The 20,889-nt window shown below is 38.9% G+C and overlaps 1 protein-coding gene across 1 annotated transcript; it reads right to left on the bottom strand.

The window, feature by feature from the left end:
* Positions 1-1,320: 1,320 nt before the first annotated feature.
* On the bottom strand, positions 1,321-20,558 carry LOC124062410 (paired box protein Pax-6-like). The gene is made up of 10 exons (XM_046395158.1): positions 20,444-20,558; positions 12,388-12,518; positions 11,414-11,629; positions 9,734-9,896; positions 7,755-7,907; positions 5,737-5,819; positions 5,441-5,591; positions 3,533-3,642; positions 3,080-3,221; positions 1,321-2,482 (listed from the first exon to the last, which is right to left on the bottom strand). Exons 1-10 carry the CDS (start codon positions 20,451-20,453, stop codon positions 2,397-2,399), a joined length of 1,245 nt encoding a protein of 414 aa, XP_046251114.1. The 5' UTR covers positions 20,454-20,558; the 3' UTR covers positions 1,321-2,396.
* Positions 20,559-20,889: the final 331 nt, after the last annotated feature.

Genomic DNA, 20,889 nt, shown 5'->3' with positions numbered 1-20,889 from the left:
TAGAGATCATACCTAACAAACCCTATTGACTGATTCGCACCAGAAAATTTACACATTTTAAGACCTGACAATACTGATGAGATTTTTAAATTAAAAAAACAAAAAAACAACATTAACTTGGTAAGGGTAGTTGATATTATGATCTGATATGGCTCTGAGTCAATGTATCTGGCCCATGTTGTTTGATTTATCCACTTTAACACTAGCCCAATCAAAATACTTTAGATTTTAATGACCAAAATGTTGCAAAATAGTTGTATACATGTATAAATGCAATTTCTAGACAGGGTTGTTCCAGTACAGATTCAGTGGAGGTGATTCAGTGAACTCCTTGGTTCAGCTTACATGATGTTAAATGGGTGTATATTTGCTTTTTTTTTTTGATTTTCTATTTTTATTTTTATTTTTCTATGCTTACTATGTGTACTCCTTTATGTAGAAACATGTAGCACCCTGGAGGAACATCGTTTCATTGCTCTATTCACTACACATACATGGTTGCAATAACAACTAAAAATTTGTATCCTTGTACATTGACTGCCTTTGTAGGCCTGCATTTGCATCATGTCAAATGACAATACACAATGCGATGTTGACTGCGTGTGTTTGCTCTAAAAAGTAAACATATTGCTCTAAAGTCCACCAGAGGTGTTTAATTGGTTTGCGATATGGTGACTGCAAAGCATATGATTCACATCATTTTCAGTAATCAGCATAATCTAACACATACTGAGCTATTCACTACTACACACACATGCCTGAGTGCAATTAAGGATGTTTAAGCTGTTAAATGCAGTGCAATTAATTTTCCAGTTTGATTCTGCTTGTTTAGGCTAATTACTCCAGTGATGGCTACAGAACTGCACCAAGCCCACCTGCAAAGAAAGGTCAAGGTCCACTTCTAACCAAGCCCTGGTGGGGTTAATTAATTCTACAAGCTCAAAGCAGACCAACCAGGGGATTGTGACACATTAGATATGTGACATCAGTATGGTTTCAAAAGCTTAAATATGAATGCAAGACTATCTGCTGTCTGGAAAGTGTTTCATAATTTGTTAATTATGATATCATAAGCACGTCAGCGTATGAGCAGGTAAATTTGAAGCTCTTTAAATAATGCTGTGTTAAAAAGTGGATTGCATGTTGAATGGGCATGTTGCATCTTGCTGCTGTAGATATTTAAAGTTGAGCTCATTCTAACTACTTTATATACTGGTGGGTAGCTTAATCTACAGCAATGCATCGAACCCTATAAGATGTGATGGAGTCGAGGATTATCAAAACAGAAAATAACTGAAAATCTTCATACTACAGATTCAACCAGCAGGTCTCCAGAGCCGCTTCACTGCTTCTTTTTAGATTCTCCAAGTGTGTGCGGCTCTGCTGGCGGCATGAAGACTAGGTTTTACTTCAGTTCAGGGCTTTCTCGTGGAGGTGTACATGAGAGGTCAAGTTTAGGTTCAGGTGCACCAGGAACAGCAACAGGGAATATAACAGAAATAATTTTATTATGGAAACCCTCCCAGATCAGTGGAGAGGACAAATACTTTACACTTAGAAATTGGAGACAGGTTTACATCCCAGACACAATCTAATATTTACTTTTTATAAGCTAGCAAAATGTTTGTTCAGCCTCCAGTCAATAGTTATTTCACTGTTGAATTTCTGGACAACATACACAGTTTTTCAGTTCAAAATCAGAGTCCATGCCAGCAGATAACATCCAGGTCAAGGTTTTTACTATACCAAACACATTTTTACCAGAATCCACATTCTGAAGCTCTATACACATTCCAGGCTGGGTCTTTTGCAGTTTGCTGATGACACAAATTCCCAGCAAACAGTTCAAATTTCAGTTTCAGTTCTTTCCTTTACATTTCAGCCAAAATCTTTGTTACAAATACACCAACATGATATAAATTAGGAACTGAAAGCAGAGGTAATATGTCTTCCCACAGAATGTCCAGATGGACACTGAACAGTTTATTCCTGTCTGGAGTTTATTGTTAGCAAAGGGCAGCCCACCTTCCTGAGCTTCCTGAGTACAGCTCAGGCTTGAGCTTTTCATTCTGGGCAAGCGCCACAGTCTCCTTAGTCCAGACTTTGAATGGTAGCCGATGGAAATGATGTGGAGAGGGACCTCCCCAAGACCTTTGATCCAGTTGTAACAGAACTTGCACTGCTTACAGTAATATTAAAATCCTTGAGTAATGCTGTGTCCTGCTCATCTCCAGAATTTGTTTTGAATGTTATATCACAATCACTAATGAGAGTCAGTCTGTTTCACTCAATGACAGGTTCTTTTTGACATTCAAGCTGTAAATTAGGGATAGGTCAAAGTTTGATGTCCCATACAGTCCTGCCAAGGTCACTGCAGGCAAGAACATCGAATGAATTCACTGCAGACGTGGCCAGTACTGCGACATGTCCGCCTCACTTCCTGGAACTTGGACTGGCACTGAGACACCAGGGGAAATCAAGCCTGGTAGAAGGAGAACAAAGCAGATATTTGAGAACAGTTATAAGACACATATGGCTCAACGTATTACAAAGGAGTCTTTTGACTGAATTCAAAGCTAATATTACTACTGCTAATACTACTATCATTACTAGAGCAGAACTAGCAGACAAGCTAATGGAACATCAGCAAACAGCATCAGCTGTCCAGTGGCAGTCAATTTGATTTTACATGTAACATATCATACAACAGTGTCAAAAAGCAACATGATGTTTTGTTTTGTTTTGTTTTGAACATGAACATGAGGGATTTTGGTGCAATCTGAAATTAGGATATGTTTAAGCTACCATTCTTGCCAATATTTGAACTTCAAGCATTAAGTACCAGTCACTGAAAGAGAGACAGGCTAACTGGCAAGAGTTTATACTATTGCCTATATTTTATGCTTTCTTTACCAAAACAAAGACATTTCCACCATAAATTGCAAGAGAAAAAACACAAATTGGTGCATAAAAATTAATCAAAACATGTTTAAGGCTCAACATGCATCCTTTCAATGCAAGCAGAGGGGAGGACAGGCTATGTAAAATGTCAAACAGCAGCCAGTTTATAACTTCCTACCTGTTGATGACGTTGCAGAGGATGTCATTGACTGGCTGTTGATGTGTGGCTGCATGTGTGGAGGAGTATAAGTCTCATAAGTTCTTCCATTTACAGTGGGACTGGTGGGTAGCATGCAGGAATAAGAGGTCTGGCTGGAAGCCTGGAAACACAAATTAATATTAGCTGTTACAACAGCTGAATTTAACACTGTAATGCGCCATTAATATTGGGTTGGACATGACGAGCAGTGTTGTTACAGCCTCCTAACTACAGCCTCCTACCAATTTCTTTAGAGTCACAATCAACTTACTTCGGTTGTAGGTTCATGTTAAACCATGTCCACCATGACAAACATTATCACAGAGATGAGCTGAATTCAGAGCCTGACACACATGAAGATTGTATCTCTGAACTGAAGCGTCCCAGTGATTCAACACTTGCGTATCATACTGTTTTAGAAAATTATCTTACTTGCATAGGCAGGCTGGCTGCCATACTGAAGTTGGGCATGGCTGGTAGGCTGTAGCTGTTAGACAGAACTGGATCTGTCCTTCCCAACATGGATCCTGATGAGAAGGACACTGGAGAGACAGGGATGAAGAAATGGAGAGAACAAAGAGGTTTGTACAGTATCCCAGTATGACTTACATACAGCTGTTGAAGACAGTTGAATAATGGGTCTGACACACTATTTTGCAAGTCACAAGTAAAGTTCAAGTTGTGAAACTCAAAGTAGTTCAGTCCTGCTGCCAGAATATCCAGCCAAACTTCAGGCATATCTTAAAGACATAAAAACCCAGATGAATAGCAATTTCCTACTTATAAATTCATACAAAACTGAAGTTATTGTTCTGGGCCTTAAACACTTTAGAAACAAATTATCCAAAGATATAGCAACTCTAGATGGCTTAGCCTTGGCCTCAAGCTCCACTGTAAGGAAACTAGGAGTTAATTTTGACCAGGACATGTCCTTTAACTTACACATAACGAAAACGACTGCATTCTTTCACCTCCGCAATATTGCAAAAATTAGGCACATTCTGAGTCAGAAAGATGCAGAAAAATTAGTCCATGCATTCATTACCTCCAGGCTGGATTCTTGTAACTGCCTTTTATCAGGCTGTCCCAATAAATCTATAAAGATTCTCCAGCTAATTCAGAATGCTGCTGCACAGCTGACTCACAAGAACCAGCATGAGAGATCATATTTCTCCTGTACTGGCTTCTCTACATTGGCTTCCTGTAAGCCCTGAATGGCCAGGCACCATCATATCTTAAAAAGTTGATAGGATTATATTATCCCTCCAGAGCTTTATGTTCCCAAAATGCAGGGCTACTTGTGGTTCCTAGAGTCTTCAACAGTAGATTGGGAACCAGAGCCTTTCGTTATCGAGCTCCTCTACTATGGAACCATCTTCCGGTTTCGGTCTGGGAGGCGGACACCCTCTCTATGTTTAAGAGTAGACTAAAAACTTTCCTCTTTGATAAAGCTTATAGTTAGGGCTGGCCTAGGCCGGCCCCTAGTTATGCTGCTATAGGCTTAGACTACCGGGGGCCCTCCCATGACGCACTGAACTATCTCGTCTTCTCTCTCTCCTTCTACACACATTAATGCATGTTACTAATAAAACTTCTTCCCTGGAGTCCTTGTGCTTTCTCGTCTCGCAGGTTCCCATGGATCGTGGTTGGACCTCCTGCTGTCCTGCTTGAAACCTACTGCGATTACTACTGTTTAGTCATAATCTATTTTAATTCTTTTACTACTCTGTACAGTTACTACCATTGATATTGTTACTACCATTGCTATCATCATCACCATAGTACCTTCTGTAGACTTCATCATTATCATTATCTACAGTTCCAATACTTCTGGTATTGTTACTGTTGCTATGCATCTCTGTTTGTGGGCTACTCCACCCCCCTCCCTCTCTTTCTCTCTGTCTCAACACAACCGGTCAAGGCAGATGGCCGCCCATCTTGAGCCGGGGTCTGCTCCGAGGTTTCTGCCTTCTAAAAGGCAGTTTTTCCTCACCACTGTCACCAAGTGCTTGCTCAAGGGGGAATGTTGGGCTGTCAGTATTACAATTTAATTAAAGAGTTTGGTCTAGACCTGCTCTAATTGGAAAGTGTCATGAAATAACTTGTTGTGAATTGGTGCTATATAAATACACTAAATTGTATTAATTTGAATAGAAGCAGTTATTTCAGTAAATTATTACATTTGACCAGAATTTCTCCTATTTATAAGAGACATTTAAATCTTTCAGGTCAAGTGAGCCAGTGCACATTTTTTGTAACAGAAATTGTGAATTCACCACAATAATTAATGAAATTATGAAAATTTTGTCATTTCTAAGAAACAGGGTTGCCTGTTATTACCTGGTGTAGTAGGTTGTGGTAGTGGCTGGTAAACACTGGCGTTGAAGCTGCTGCTGATGGGAATATGGTTGGAGGAATTAGACAACTGACGACGTTGGTTTCTCAACTTTTCCTCTCTTCTCCATTTGGCTCGTCTGTTGGAAAACCAAACCTGTGGGTACCAGAGTAGGAAAGAAAAAACATTGGTTGTTATATAGGTTAAAGGATAGGTTTGCACGAAAAGCATACATATTGCAGCACACTCACCCACATGCACTGACTTATAAGACTAAAAAATCATAACTAGTAGACTCTACCTGTATTCTTGCCTCTGGAAGGTCAATTTTGTTGGCAAGGCGTTCTCTGGCAAACACATCTGGATAATGAGTCCTTTCAAATTCTGCAATGAAAATAAACTATATCATTACATGATAACATTACTTGTGCTATGTTTAATGATGTCTGGACAGTAAATTTACAGCAATGATGGTGAAGCAACAATTCAATCAGTCAATCAATCAATCAATCAGTTCCCATGTTCATGAATTTTCTGTCTGGTTAGCGGGCCAACTCACAATAAACAGACACTGTGTTGATTACCTAATGTATGCTAGACTAATTTTGGTCACTTATTATCCTTAACCATGCACGGTCGTCTTCACCACGGTCATCTTTACTTTAATTTGCTTCTGGGACAGCCATCGCCATGTTTCTATCCTTTTTTTCTTTTGGGTGGGTGGTGAGTGGATTGGAAGAATTCACATGTGGATTTGGATGGTGCCCCCCATTCGTGCATCGGTACACCACATTTTGTGGGCCTCTGTTGCCTTACTATTATCTGTGTGGGCCATTCTGTGCTTATTTATAGATTAGACAGCCCATTTATTACTGAACTAGCTGTTGTTAATAATGTCGAAGAAAAAATAATCTTGTGAATTAAAATATAAACCTTTTCCTGTAAATTCTATTTCATGTCAGTGCTATCCAGTCTGTTTTTCAAATTGAGTGACAAAACTGTTTTTGATTTTTAATTTTTAAAGAAGCTTGGAAACCACTGGTAATTATTACCTTAACTAAGTAAGTTTTACAATAACAAGCATTCATTCAGCTCATACAGAAATAAATGCATTTTCATTTGTTTACATTGGTGTGAAACCTCAGTAAAGGTTTGCTCAACTTTTGGTATAAACCTTCCTGAAGAAAGATGCACCTGTTGCCACTAACAACTACCTAATAGAACAAGTTATACTAAAACAGAGAATTCTTTGACATTTTGGGTATATACTTGTTTGCTTTGCTATGTGAGATAAGCATTCCCTTCCCAGCCCACAACTGGATTGTAATTTTTGTCTCTTAGATTTACTGACCAGGTTTAAATCCGAAAAACATCAACTGATAGTCAGTTGCCCAGTCAGCCAGACCAATCAGCAAATGTTTACACGATGACATGACTTGCTGGTCCGAAAATTCTACTGTTAGCAGCTGGATGATTGATGATGAGAAATTTGATGTTTCCAGAAAAACAAGCGTGTTTCTCAGTTCATACAGTCATCACCACTAAATGTAATGTGTGACAGATGACTAAACAGTAACACGCTAAAACACATGCTAGTAGAGAGGATGTGACAGTTTGCCTCTTCACTGAGACAACAACCTAGACCCCTCATGAATGGATAAATTCAAAACTGACTGAGTTATGACTGATCTTAATTTCTTACATTTTTATTATGATGACATATTAAATTTTCTCCTTGAAGGGGCAACTTGTAAAATATGGACAGAATTCAATAGGGGCAGCATATTACCAGAGTAAATGTCAACTGCTGCTTACTGTGCTGACTGTATTTATCTTTAGCTATAGCTATAGCTTTAGTCTTAAGTTCAGTTGGTTGGGAGCTAGTTACAAGACAAAACTGGACAGAGCTAGCTGGTTATCATGCTAGCTCTCATGCTAGACATGACGTCAATGCCTTCTTCACATATTGTTGATAATGTTCATTTTTATAATATTTTAAACAAAAATGATTATCAGAATTACAAATTGCACTTTTAATCATCCAAATTAAGTTTTCAATAGAATGAGGATCATCATGTTATCATGTAAGCATTTCCTATATATGTTTGATTGTGAATCATTGTGACTCTGACCCAGCTCAACTCAAGTCAAAGCAGGTTATTTCCACGCTTCAGTCACATACAGAATACAGTTATACAAAAACACAACATTTACCCAGGACACAACATGGTGTAAGTCATTACTGCTTACCCACATAAACACTGTTTGTGGGTGAATGATGTCCTAATTATGATGCCATGATGAACCACTAGCAGTTACCTTTCTCTAGTGCTTCTATCTGATCCTGTGTAAAAGATGTTCTGTTTCTCTGCAGTTTCCTCTTCAACTGAAGCCTCATCTGAGTCTCCTCTGAGTCTTCACCGTTGGAACTAACTGATATGGTGTTCTCCCCTCCATCCACCTGTGCACACTCTGCACCATGAAAAAAGGAAAAAACATACGGAATTACACTGGTGTCACATCAGTAACTGTTATGCCCTGACATGCCATCAGCTGGGGTTGAAGACATTTTCACATCTTATAGCGTGCTTTCACATTCACATAGGATATGTAGTGGAGTAAAAATGGCTCTATTCCCCTATGTGATCAACCATAGCACTGATTAAATTATTAAAGGTAGTAAATGACTAATGATTCCATTAGTTTGTCATTCTGGTAGATTTTAGTACTGCACTTGATACAATTATATTATACACTATTCAAGCACAACATTAAAACCACTGACAGGTGAGTTGAATAAACATTTATGAGCTGTTTACAATGCAATGTTCTGTGGGCAAACCTTATTTGGGTTATGGCAATCATGTGGATGTTGTTTAACACACACCACAGGAATAAGCCAAACCTGCCGGGCCACCTGGAGGCCCCACCCTCAGTGCATAGGACCCACAGGATCCAATATTCCAGTGACTACAAAATACCCCCTGAGATCACTCTGGCGAAAAAAAAAGAAGCTTTTTTCACATTTTGTAAAACTGATCCGTTTAGATAAATGGCAGTCTAAAGTCTGCACTGCATAAATGAACAAACGGTTGCCTCAAGTTATGCATCAAAAATGACTTCTTAGGCTTTTAATTTGGCACATATATACAAGTACATGTTAACAGCATAAAAAGAAGGCATGTAAAGTGACTGATTTAATACATTCATTACTATTCATACTATTCATGCTGAGTGAAAACTGCACAGTTTAACAGCTATACTTGCAGTAACAACTAAAGCAGTGTCTACCATATTCAAATCCACATTATGGATTATTATTATGAACCATGCAAGTGAGTTTAAGATGAGCGAAGATACAGGGCACTTCAGAGCGGAGATCTCCAACATGTGATCTCCGAGCAGACGGGAACCTGACTCCAGCTCCCTGTGGAACTCATGTTATTTGTGGTGCTAGCCTAATTATTCATTATCCCCAGCAGACAGAGACTGCAAAACAGAATGAAGCTATTGCTCAATGTCACAATCAGTCAGGCAGAAAGAGACACAAATGAGAGCAGACGCCCCTTCGCCCTCCCCTGCATATGGGTGCACGAGCGCGCACACACACACTCACACACACACACGAACATGCTGTAGACTGATGAGGAAGCAGCAGCCGTGGTAGTATAGCATGACTTCGTTTCACTTTTGTAATCCCAGGATGCTGGAGGAGGAGCAGCAGCATATGAGCCTATTCCATACAGCAAATGTGGCCTCTGCCACACACACTGAAGGAAAAGGAAACGAAGCCGCTTGTGTCAACTCAACAATGTGTCCTCTGTTCCATGAATTCTGACTACATTTTGCAAGTGGGCAATTTGCTCAATTAACTGTGGTGGCTGCATTAAAAATAGTGATGATAATGATGATGTAATTCAGTAGTGTCAAGTAGCAAAATGGGGAAAAAAATGACTTGAACGCTGCCTGAGATCAAGTCAACAAGAATGTTACTATAAGCTTTGTGTGTGAACCCCAGGGCAACAATTTGTGACAACAATATTCATTTTTTTTTCTGGTTTTATCCATGGTATTAAAAAATTGTATGGAAAAAATAATGTGAAAACAGTGAAAACAAATATGTGTTTGGATAAAACTGAATGTGGTGAAAAATCTTGCCAAAATAGGTGTTGCCAACAGCATGAATTTATTAAGTGAGGTGTTACGGTGTGGCAGAGTCACTCTACTCTGAGTGTCTCACCCATGGTAGAGAGAGAAGTCCAAGTATTGTTGAAGTAGTAATGTTAGTAGCGGCTCACCGTTGGCAGTGAGTGTCGTCCCAGTGTACCACCCTGAGCGTCCTCCCCAGGTGGTTTGTCCATTTAACATCTTGAGCTTGTCAAACATCCCTTCAGCTCCCACTGTGCCCATTTGCTGTTTGTCACTGGCCAGGTTCCTGAGCACTCGATTGATTGATGAAACCTGGTGATAAACACAACAGTGTGATTACATTACGTTACAACTATTATTAAACATACGCAGATCAGCCGCAACATTAAAACCACCTGCTTGATATTTTGTAGGTCTCGTTGCCGTGAAGGTGTGTGTGTCAAAGAACATCCACATGATTGTCAATACTCAAGGTTTTCCCGCAGAACACTGCATTGTAACTGTTGTTCACTTCACCCGGCAGTGGTCTTAATGCTGTGGCTGATCAGTGTACAAAGCATGGTGGAATCTAAGGAGCCAAACATTATCAAAAACCAGACCAAGCACAATGACCCACAGTCAACCTTCAGGTTTGTTTACAACTAAAGGGATGGGGGGATAAAGAGGATAAAGCAGAGCTATCCTTGTGGTAATGAAAAGAGAGAAAAAAAAGACTTACACAGCTATTATGTGTAAATGTTTACTGTTGCAATGTATTGCAGCTAATATTTACTCAACATGTCCAGCTGACTTTGTTTCATTTTTATGTTTGTGTCTTGGTCAGTCACATTCCTTTTGCCTCTAATGAGACTTTGAATGATAAGAGTGGCTGTGCTGTCTCTAAAATATCTCCAGCCGCTGCATGATAAACACTTGCCAGGTTATTTTATAGTTTTTTATATACAGTAGCCCCCATCATAGCAAGGAGGTTGCATTTGCAAGGAGGAAGCTGCTGCTCTTCAGGAATACATGGCATTGCTTTACTAAGCATGCAGAGCAGGCAGGTGCAGTGTTTCTCAATTTGTGTACAGTGGGTATACTGTTGATTGTTTTGAAAAAGGCAGTTTACCAGGAGTGGCTTCCACATTATTGTTTAACTGTATGACTGCAAGCTGTTGAGTTTCACATAGGTCCTTCATTCCCACTGGTGTTAGACTGTACAACTCAACAGTCTAGCCATTTCCTCCCTATCCTTACAGGGCTGTGCAACACTTACACACAATCATGCTGATTTGTATATAGCCTGTATAGCAGTATATTGTACAGTGTTTACTTTAAAACTGTTAATTTATAACTCTTTTTATTTTTGAAACTGTGTTGCACACGCTTTTTGCACTCTACTCTGTTCTTCTGAGCTGCCATGACGAGTGAATTTCCCTGCTGAGGGATCAGTTAAGTCCATCTTATCTTATCTTACAGTGTCATCACGGTTGTACTTCTGCATTGCCAAGTAATGCGTAAAATTATTGTAATTTATAAAGTTGTCAGCAAAGACAAATCATTCCACTGAGGGAGTTTAAATTTGTTTTTTTTGCTCGTTTAGCATAAGCAATGTTGTTATACATTGAAGGTGTCAGCAGAGGCCAAAGGTCGGTTGAGGTTGAGATGCTGGTGTGTTACATGTCACACCTCTTTTTGCTTTGAGAATCCCAGAATGGCTTAAAAAAAATCATATACCAGGATGGCATTATGCTACCTTTGTTTGTTTCATTGTAATGTGGACATTTGGCTACCTTGCTCTTTACAAACCTCTAAACAAAATGAGTCGGTCAAAAATGTAAGGGTCTTACACTGGGTATATTGTCGTTGGTGCAGACTCCCTCTGCCAGCAGTCGGTCTCTGATCTCCCAAGCAAAAATGGATGGACACTCTCTCTTGTATTGAGCAATCTTTCCAACCACCTCCGGAGTGGCCACCCTGGGTTTACTCCCTCCTATTGCCCGAGGACGGATTGAGCCTGTCTCATAGTACCTGCCCAATATCTTACTCACACAGCCATTAGACACCTGGACACAGAAACAGTTCACATCACACAGATTATTAAGCATTATTAAGCAAAAGAAATATGGTCTATGGACCATATGGAAATATGGTCTTCTAAAAAGTTTCTGTTTGGCAGATTAACTCCAGAACCATTGTGGTAATTGTCATTATAGAGTAACCACCGAATTAACAACAACAACAACCACTACTGCAAACACACCCAAGCCCCTCACTGGGTTGTCAGTAATGAGATTGCATTGTGGATATAGGCATCAGGTTTTGTCAAAGAATTAGAATATTATATTAGACAAAGAATATAAAAAAGACAATATCTCTGGTTCTGCCACAACACTCTTGATTGTTTTTCCCCCCAGATTGTCCATGATGAGACTGACAGGGTTAAAGGCTTGCAACCGGTCAAGGCAGATGGCCACCCATCTTGAGCTGGGGTCTGCTCTGAGGTTTCTGCCTTCTAAAAGGCAGTTTTTCCTCACCACTGTCGCCAAGTGCTTGCTCAAGGGGGAATGTTGGGTTTCTTTAATTAAAGAGTTTGGTCTAGACCTGCTCTAATTGGAAAGTTTCATGAGATAGCTTTTGCTGTGAATTGGCGCCATATAAATAAACTAGATTGAATTTAACTGAATTGAATTAATGCTAAATCTCTGTTCCTCTTTAACAGATAACAGACATTTTATCAAATAACCGACGCCGTCACACACAGTCACACACAGTCACATACAGTCAGTAACCCGAATTAATGCTTTCAGCGTGATGAGTTTACCTGTAGTATTCTGGATATGTCACAGGGTCGAGCTCCACTGTGTGCCAGCTCCACTATCTTCTGCCTGGTAGAATCAGGTAAGGGTCTCCCATTCACAAATACACCTCCCAGTTGGTTTACCCCACTGTGACCTACACACACACACACACACACACACACACACACACACACAGACAGAAAGTAAAATAAAATTTTTCAAATTTTTACTAAACTATATTTATTCTATATTCTATTTTTTTAATTATTCAGTTTAAAGCAGAAAAATTAAGCAATAATGAAAAGAGAAGAGCAACCAGAGTTAAACTGATTAAACGCACTGATTAGGCACATGCAAGAGCACGGAAAGGACTTGAAAAGTGAACACAGGTTAAAGAAGATGAATAAAGTATTTAAAGCCTCTTTTAGGCCAAAACATGCAGTTTTTCATGTGCTTTTATGGAAGATCTTTCTGTCTTTACAGAAACATGCTCAAGATGTCTAAGGTATTATAACACATGGCCACTGTCCCAGCCCTTCTGGAGGTCTGACCCATGTCTCTACAGGGTGGTCATATGAGACATTTTACATTGTTCTTGCATCTGTCCAGGTTTCTGGTAATACTGATGTCTGCAGCTTTGTAATTCAATTTTATCTTTAACCGAGGTAAAGCAATAGTGTCTACGTTAAGACTTCATTCATTACCTGAACATCAAATTCAACTTCAACCTCATCAAAAATAGTTTTTTAGTAATCATTTATCCTGAATCATATAAAATAGTATTTTTAGGGAATTACCAGAAAACTGTAGATGCACAAAATTCACATACCAACTGCACTGTCGTTTTATTGCTGTACCTTTAATGGCAGAGTTGTAACGCAGGAGAAATCAGCAAGACTAAGCTAGATTTTGAAAGTAACAGACTATAAAAATCCCACACCCTCACTTCTCACTTTCCTCCAAAGCCACTCCCTCAATCCATACGAGCATGCAATTCTTAGAAAAGCACATGGGAGAAGCCTTGTGGGCTTTATTCTAGAAAGTAACATGTCTAATGTTGTGAAAGGGTCTGTTTTGAAACCAAACTATGATGTTTTCCTAAGGATAAACAAGTATTTTAGTGCCTAAACCTAACTAAACAGCGAATGAAAAGTGAAAATAATTATTACAGAAATGATGATATAAATAAATCAAAATGCAATTGCTTCTCACTGGCCTTAAACCACGACTTGCTGAGCGAAAGTCCTTTGACTGGCTTCCCTGCCTTTGTCACTCTTCACACTATGTCCTTTCTGCCTGAAAGCCGTTTGACAGAGAGCCCTGAAGGCTAACTTCTCCTGTGGCCACTTCTTTCATGGTCATGGCCTGTGTACTGTGAGCATAACCATATGCAAGTACTTCTTATTTATTAGCACTAAGTTGATTAGCTTGCTAATATGTAATATATTGGATGTCAGCATTTCTGAATTCCCAGTCATAAATTTTACTTAGACCACCATCCAAAGTGGAGTTACTGATTCAAAGTTGGGTGAACCTCACCAACCCTGACGTTAGAATCCAAGATGGCTACTCCATGCATCAGCAGTTGTGAAAGTTTGTAATAAATTGTTTATAATGTACTGACTTGGGATATAAAAAAGATGTAAAGAAATACAACAAAACATGATTCTAAAATAACATACCAACCCTAAATTCTTTAAATCTGGAGAAGAAAGGGGTCTGAGTGAAGTGGATTTAAATGACCTCTGAGCATTTTGTGATCTAAACTTTTGGCAGCTGGACATTGAAGAGCAAATCTGTTCAGTTTAAGCACTGACAAACAATATTGCAAGTGAAACAGGAAAGTTTTGTTTCCTGTTTGCTGATCAGCATGTTACAGGTCTGACACGTCTCAGCAGAGCACAGTCTGTGCTGTGACACTGTGCAGGTTAAGTAGGGATTTACACTGAATCAATTGTCTATTGTTTGTTAATGGCTCTGTGGGGGGAAGCATATTGCAGATTTATAAACCTCTCAACAGGACATTAATAAATCATACAACCATCCAGCACACGCGCACACACACACACACACACACATACAGAAAGACAGAGAGAGAGAGAGTAACCAGTGAAGCGTGGCTGTAAATCAAAAGAGGTTTCACTACAGACACTCCATTCAGTCATCATCAGAAGGATGACTACAACAAACATCAACACAACCATGGATTTCTGTTTTTACCCACTAAAGCATAATATATAAGCAGGGCTGGAAACACACTGCAAATCCCTCTGCTTAATCAAGACATTTCTGTTTATCATTAGTCCTGAAACATTATTTTTTTCATAATGAGCGAAGCAGTATTTCACTCTGTATCATACAGGCATAAGCTTATCCAACCATTTTTCTACAGATGAGTGTCTTTATCCTCATAGAGGAAGTAATAAAGCATGATACTGCATTAGAATCAAGAAGAGATAGAAATGATTGAAATGAAGAAGATTTTTGCAGTAGGTGAAAGGCAGACATTACTGGTGCCTCCAAAGGTCTTTAGGTAAATTCTCTTATAAATGTAAATCCATATCTCTCTAACGTGCATTATCTGCAGTGTCAGGATTTTTTTTCGTGGTTGATGTGTTCGAAACATCTCGAAGCTCTTGGATTTCAGATGTCTTGATATCTTAAGCTTTAATTAAGCCTTTATAGTATAGTCAATTAAAGAACTTGTACTTACCCTGCTGGTGCTGACAACCCTGTCTCCTAGAAATTACATTTTAATTTTAGTGAACTGTTTTCATAATCATTTTGTAGTGAAAAGTAAGTGCTGCCTGGATTATGTTCAAAGACAATGTTTCCTCAAGTGAACGAAAACATTACATTTACATTGGACGCAGGAGTCATAAGGAGGCGGTCAGGATGGGTGGTGAGCATACTGACATACAGCACAGACTCCTGTCTGTGATTTAATACTTTGGTTAAAGTTAGGGAAATTTATATTTTGGTTAAAATGTTAATCACAAATCACTGCTGACTTTTTACTGATATGTTTAGTATAACATTTTGATTTTAATTTGATCAGCATTACCTTTCACTCCAAATGTATTTGTTGTTGCACATTAAATGTATATACACATAATTTCTAGCAGACAGGGCTGGTGCTCACCACAGTCAAACCAGAGCTGCTACAAACAGGGCAAACATAAAACTATGGTAGGTAGGAATTCATGCAAACTGAAGCAAATGAAAGAAAACATCTTCACCACTATGACAGTACTCATCCAAAAACTAGAAAGCACGTTTTAAACTCATATTCCCCAAATCATTAATGAGTGGTTAAGTTGTGTGTCTGGGCATGTTAATTAGTTTAAGTGCTGCCCCGTTATTTCTTTTTTTGGTCTACACAACTTTCAGTTTTTATCTGTAGGGGCAGTTTCTTATAGATTTTCAAGAAAATTGATGTCATCGATTATTTACTCAGAAATCTCAGCATGAACTGTGTTTAATCACAACCGTGACTGTTGCAATTACCAAACTAAGCACTGAACTACAGATCAGAAAAGAGTCATATAAATAATTTTTGTACCAGCCATTTGCAATAATGCAGACAAATGCTGGCTGTCAGAACAGAAAACTTTTAACCACGCTGATGAACAGCATATGGGGTCTATGGTGTGTACGCGGTGCCAAAAAACAAACTTCTTTTAGTTTAATTTAATTGTACAGTTTTTTTTTGCTTTTTTATCTAAATGCTACAAGTTGTTGTCAAAGTGGTGATGAAAAACCCAGAAAACAAAGTTCATTTGCAGTAAAGAAAAATATACATTGACGGATTGTTCAGTATGTTTCATTCCAGGCTGCTTTGTCACATCTCCCGTCATTCACACAGATGCACACAAAGCCTTTCCCACAAATGCTTCACATCATCAGTAATTTGCTCAGGTTTAGCCACAAAAACTACTTGGTTATATTAAATGGAGCTAAAGGTGAAAGGCAATTTATTTTCTGTATATCTTTGTAATTACTAATCATTTCTTTAATTAGCGATTAATGAAATGATTGGGTATTCAGTTTTAAAAAATTCTGTGTGACCCCAACCCTCTTCTCCTGTGGAGTAGAGCTACTCCACTAGATAAACAGATGGATAGTCTGGATCAGAGGGGGTTTATCTTCCAATACACCTCACACTGTCAGGTGTTTGAACTTCTTCTCTGATTAATTAAATTATAGGAAGAGTCGTGGCCCCTGTAGAAGATGCTTTTGACTTTGAGTGTGACGGTGGATTATGTCTCCGTCAAACTCTCCCCGATGCTGCCTCACATCATGTTCACTTTGCGTTCAGGGGTCGATTGTTTCGCTGTAGAAATGTTAATCACAGTGCCATTTCCCAGAGGTACACACCAGGGCTTTCCTCTGCTGACACATAATTAATAGACAGACATATGGAGTCAATTTGGCTGTGGTCCCTCTGTGACACACACACATATACACACACACACACACACACACAGCAAGTGGGGCCTTGGGAGCAGCTCAGCCACTTTCACTTTAAATCAGTTGATTTCCAGCGAACCTGACTGAATTAGCTTTCGCTTTAACCATGTACTGTTATTAATACGGTCTCCAAATGAAATGACAAAAGGTGTTGTTTGCTCTGCCCCCTAATCAGCAGTATCACATCACATCATAAGCCTGTGCCTTTAAAAAAAATGATGACGTCATGGGGTTTGGTTAGATTTAGGCACAAAAGCGATTTGGTTAGGGTCAGGGAAAGATTGTAGTTTCCGTTAAAATGACTGCTGATGAACTAACTTAACTGACTAACTTAAGGAGGGCGGAGCTTCATTTTATACAATAATAAATGCTCAAGGTTGGGGAAAGATCGTTGAATAAAGAATTCAGCGTTGCTTTTCAACCTTGTCCCTGTGCAGAGATTTCTCTAAATCTTTTCATAATGATATTATGGATTGTGGAGAGTGAAATTCCTTGCACCTCAACCCATCATGTTTGTGACCGCCTGAGCCTTTCGAGGACGCCCCCTTCATATCCAGTCATGACACAACCACCTGCATCCATCCATCCATTTTCTAGACGGCTTTATCCGTCACTGTGTTTGGGATGCTATCACCTGTTAGCAATTAATCTGTTCACCTGTGGAATGTTCCAAACTGTTGTTGTCTGAGCATTTCAATTTTCCAGTTTCCCATGTCCCAACTTGTTTGAAATATATTGCTTTCATCAAATTCAGTCTTTGTTCATGATTATATGTAAAGAATTAGGCATCTGATCTAACTTTGCTTAAACTGCGTTTTACACAGTACGCCATCTGTTGTGGAATCAGGGTTGTATATTTCTGATTGTTTATATCATACAGTAGTCCATTTTTATTTTAGTGGTTTAAATCACACATTACATTAAAATGAATGAAGTGTGCTGTTATGAACCACTCTGACTGCACACAATATTTGAATAAATTCAGATTCACTAAAATTGAAGATGACGAAAAGGGCTGTATGAAAAACACTTATGTTTTTAATGTTACAAGAAAAAACGGAAGAAGAACTTGTGGAGAATCCGGACTCTTGACTCTGGACTCTTGAAATCCTACAGAGATTCTCAAAATTCACCTGTGACATATGACTTCCATTTTATTTACCTAAGAGAAAAAGTCTCTGTAAGTTGGATGAATTTCTGTTTACATGCAAAACTATATGGACTTTTGTCAGCCGATGCCGGTAAGCAGTAACTGATAATTACTGATAATTACCAATAAAATAACTGATAATTTCACATTTGTACTTAAAAAATGATTTTCATAAATTGCAGTTTATGCACACTTCAGGTTAAGAGAGACTAAGATCTAGTTTTTCTGAAACTGTTAAACACATCTACACGGGTGACGGCGTGTTTGGCTCCGCCCACACTGTGCAGCACCTACCCAGGTGCACAGACAGGAGTGTGCGGCGGTTCTTGCTCTCCTTCTCGTTTCGTTCTTCTTGCCTCTGTTTAAAGGTTCATAACACCACTCACTCTAATGGACTGTGTGGATGCTACACTCAGCAATTTAATTATAATAAATGATTGGTCCAATGTATATCTTGCATCCTTAGGGAAAAAATATGATATTTTTTTTTATTTGACTTTAATTTTAAAATTCTTTTATTATATTAAATACAATATACTTTTGAAGTTCTGTGTTTGATCACATTATTATTACAGTAAGTAATCCATAGTCATTGTGCATATAATAAATACAATAATAACTGTAGCATACCATACGCACACACATGCACATGCACAGACTGACACACATCAAAAGAGGGTCTGATGCTGAATACAGTGTCAGCACTGGTGAAGCATATGCTGACTGACTGAACCCACTTTCATTTTAATCAATTCCCAATGTAACCTGTGCTTCAATCAGCAAATTAATAATGGAATTCACCTTCAGTTACTCTTCAACAACCCAACCACCAGCTGCTCCATTTTTACTATGTGGAATATCGAATTTATCAAAGTAGAGATGATGTGATAAACGACCAAGTCAGATGTTTAGCATGTTGCTGCCTAACAGAAACCTGGCTAGAGGTGTGTGACAGGCGGCATCAGCCAGCAACATTTCAGGCGAGATGGTTGCGAGGGGTCAAAGCAGTGTAGCTGGGGACTGATACTGGTCAGAGGAGAGATGCAGGACAAAGAGACAAGCAAAGACACACAGAGAGAAGTAATCCACACACCTTCACTGCAGAGAGCATGGACCTCTTGTCCCGCGGTAAGAAAGAAGAAATCAGGTAGAGTTCACTGTCAGTCCAAACCAGAAGTTTTTTAATACAGCCCAGCATTTTGACTTCGACTAGTGGTGACTTACAGTGATATATAAGGCTCTGCTCAGTAACTATGGCGATGATCTAAATTTAAGGTGCATTCACATGGATGTAAGATCTATATCTACGTCTGTTTTATGCTAATAATAACACCAGTTCATCACAACGTGGGCTTTATTTTGACACTGTGCGGTGTGTGGCGCTTTTTTATTTGTTAACAGCCCGGGACACTAAATCTCTCTCAATAATCTTGATATGAGTAGAAAGAACTTCAATTTCTGACTGTTGTTATTGACCTCGAACTACACTGATGACACAGAGTATTCACTAAATAAGATTTGATCAGTGATTAACTTCTTTTTTTTTTGTCAATCTCATATCATTACACAGAGACAGATTTCACTGATCAAACGTAGACTTCTGAAGGCACATATGGAAATCCACTCAGGGACGGTGGGAACACAACGCTCACATATCATCTACAGGCCTGTTTACACATAAGAACGATATGGGTCAGTATTATCATTTGGAGTTGTGTTTCTGGCCAACTGTTAGGCCAATATTCACTCTTTCAGCACTGTTTGCTGACTGCCAAGTCCTGAGGGACATAGTTTGTGCCACCATGTTCACCAGCTTGTCACTAACTGTGTCTGCTGATTGGTATTGAGCAGGTAGTGTACAGTGTTTTATTTTTCCCTTTATTGTGTTTGAAAATGACACTGAGTGAAGCCAAACAGTGAATGTGTGGGTCAAACAGCTACACAGTGATATGTGGATCCCTTTTGGACTGTCACGTTCTTTTCACATTTATCATTTGATGTGTCGTTATCATAAAAATACTGAACATAGCTGCTTTAGGACCCGAGATGGAATAAACCAGAATTGTCCTTTAATGTTTACGAATATTTTACAGCATCAGGAAACATTCTTAACAGAGTTTCACATGTGGCCACATGATCAGTAATGAAACAGTGAAAGCAGGTTCTGTTTTTTTAAATGTTCATAGTGGAGGCGTGCTGTCATTAGCTTTAGGTTTTGTCATTTAAAAGGCCAATCAGCTTGCGTTTGTTTCTCTTTTATTGTTTTTTTTTTTTAATGAGGGGTAATTTTATATGAGCAGCAAGCAGTAGTTCTCAATTGGTAGCTAAATGTATCATTAAAACACTGTCCTATTTGTTGTTGAGGACATGTCTCAAATAGAGTTGACCACACACCACACTCACCACACAGATACAGTAACATCAATGATGATAACAACATGTAACAAGAGGCAACTCACTGTTTTGCATTATGGAGGCCACGCCAGTCTCCCAGCTTGTCTGACTTCTGAAATCTGTACAAACAGAGAAATGATCTTTTACGCTGTTATAATGTACAGCACATGCATCCACACAAATTTCTACAGCAATGGAAAAAAGTAACCAGTTAGAAAAACAAGTCGAGGTAAAGTTGAGGTAAAAGCAAAAAAAAAAAAACACTGTCTGGACAGAATGGCTGAATGCCAAACCATCCTGTGATTGGTTCATATGCTAATGTATGCTAATGTCCATAAAGTTATGAGAACAGGCCTTAGTCCCGCTCTTGGAAGTCGAGCTCTCACACTCAGGTCTACAGTGTGGACAGTTTCACATTAACACAGCAGAGGATTTGCTTGGTTATTTTATTCAGTCAGAAAAGTAAAAGGTGATTTCTACACTAAACTTAAGACTGATATTTCCCTTATTT

Source organism: Scatophagus argus, chromosome 7, assembly GCF_020382885.2.
Source record: "Scatophagus argus isolate fScaArg1 chromosome 7, fScaArg1.pri, whole genome shotgun sequence".
Taxonomy (NCBI): Eukaryota; Metazoa; Chordata; class Actinopteri; family Scatophagidae; genus Scatophagus; species Scatophagus argus.
Note: the sequence above shows the minus strand (reverse complement) of the source record. Positions and strands in the feature narration are given on the sequence as shown.

Excerpts from the sequence above, each read along its gene's own strand:
- LOC124062410 (XM_046395158.1), bottom strand. Across the intron at positions 5,820-7,754 it reads GATAGAAGCACTAGAGAAAG|AATTTGAAAGGACTCATTAT; the intron begins GTAACTGCTAGT and ends TTTTCATTGCAG. Across the intron at positions 5,592-5,736 it reads TTCCAGAGGCAAGAATACAG|GTTTGGTTTTCCAACAGACG; the intron begins GTAGAGTCTACT and ends TGGTACCCACAG.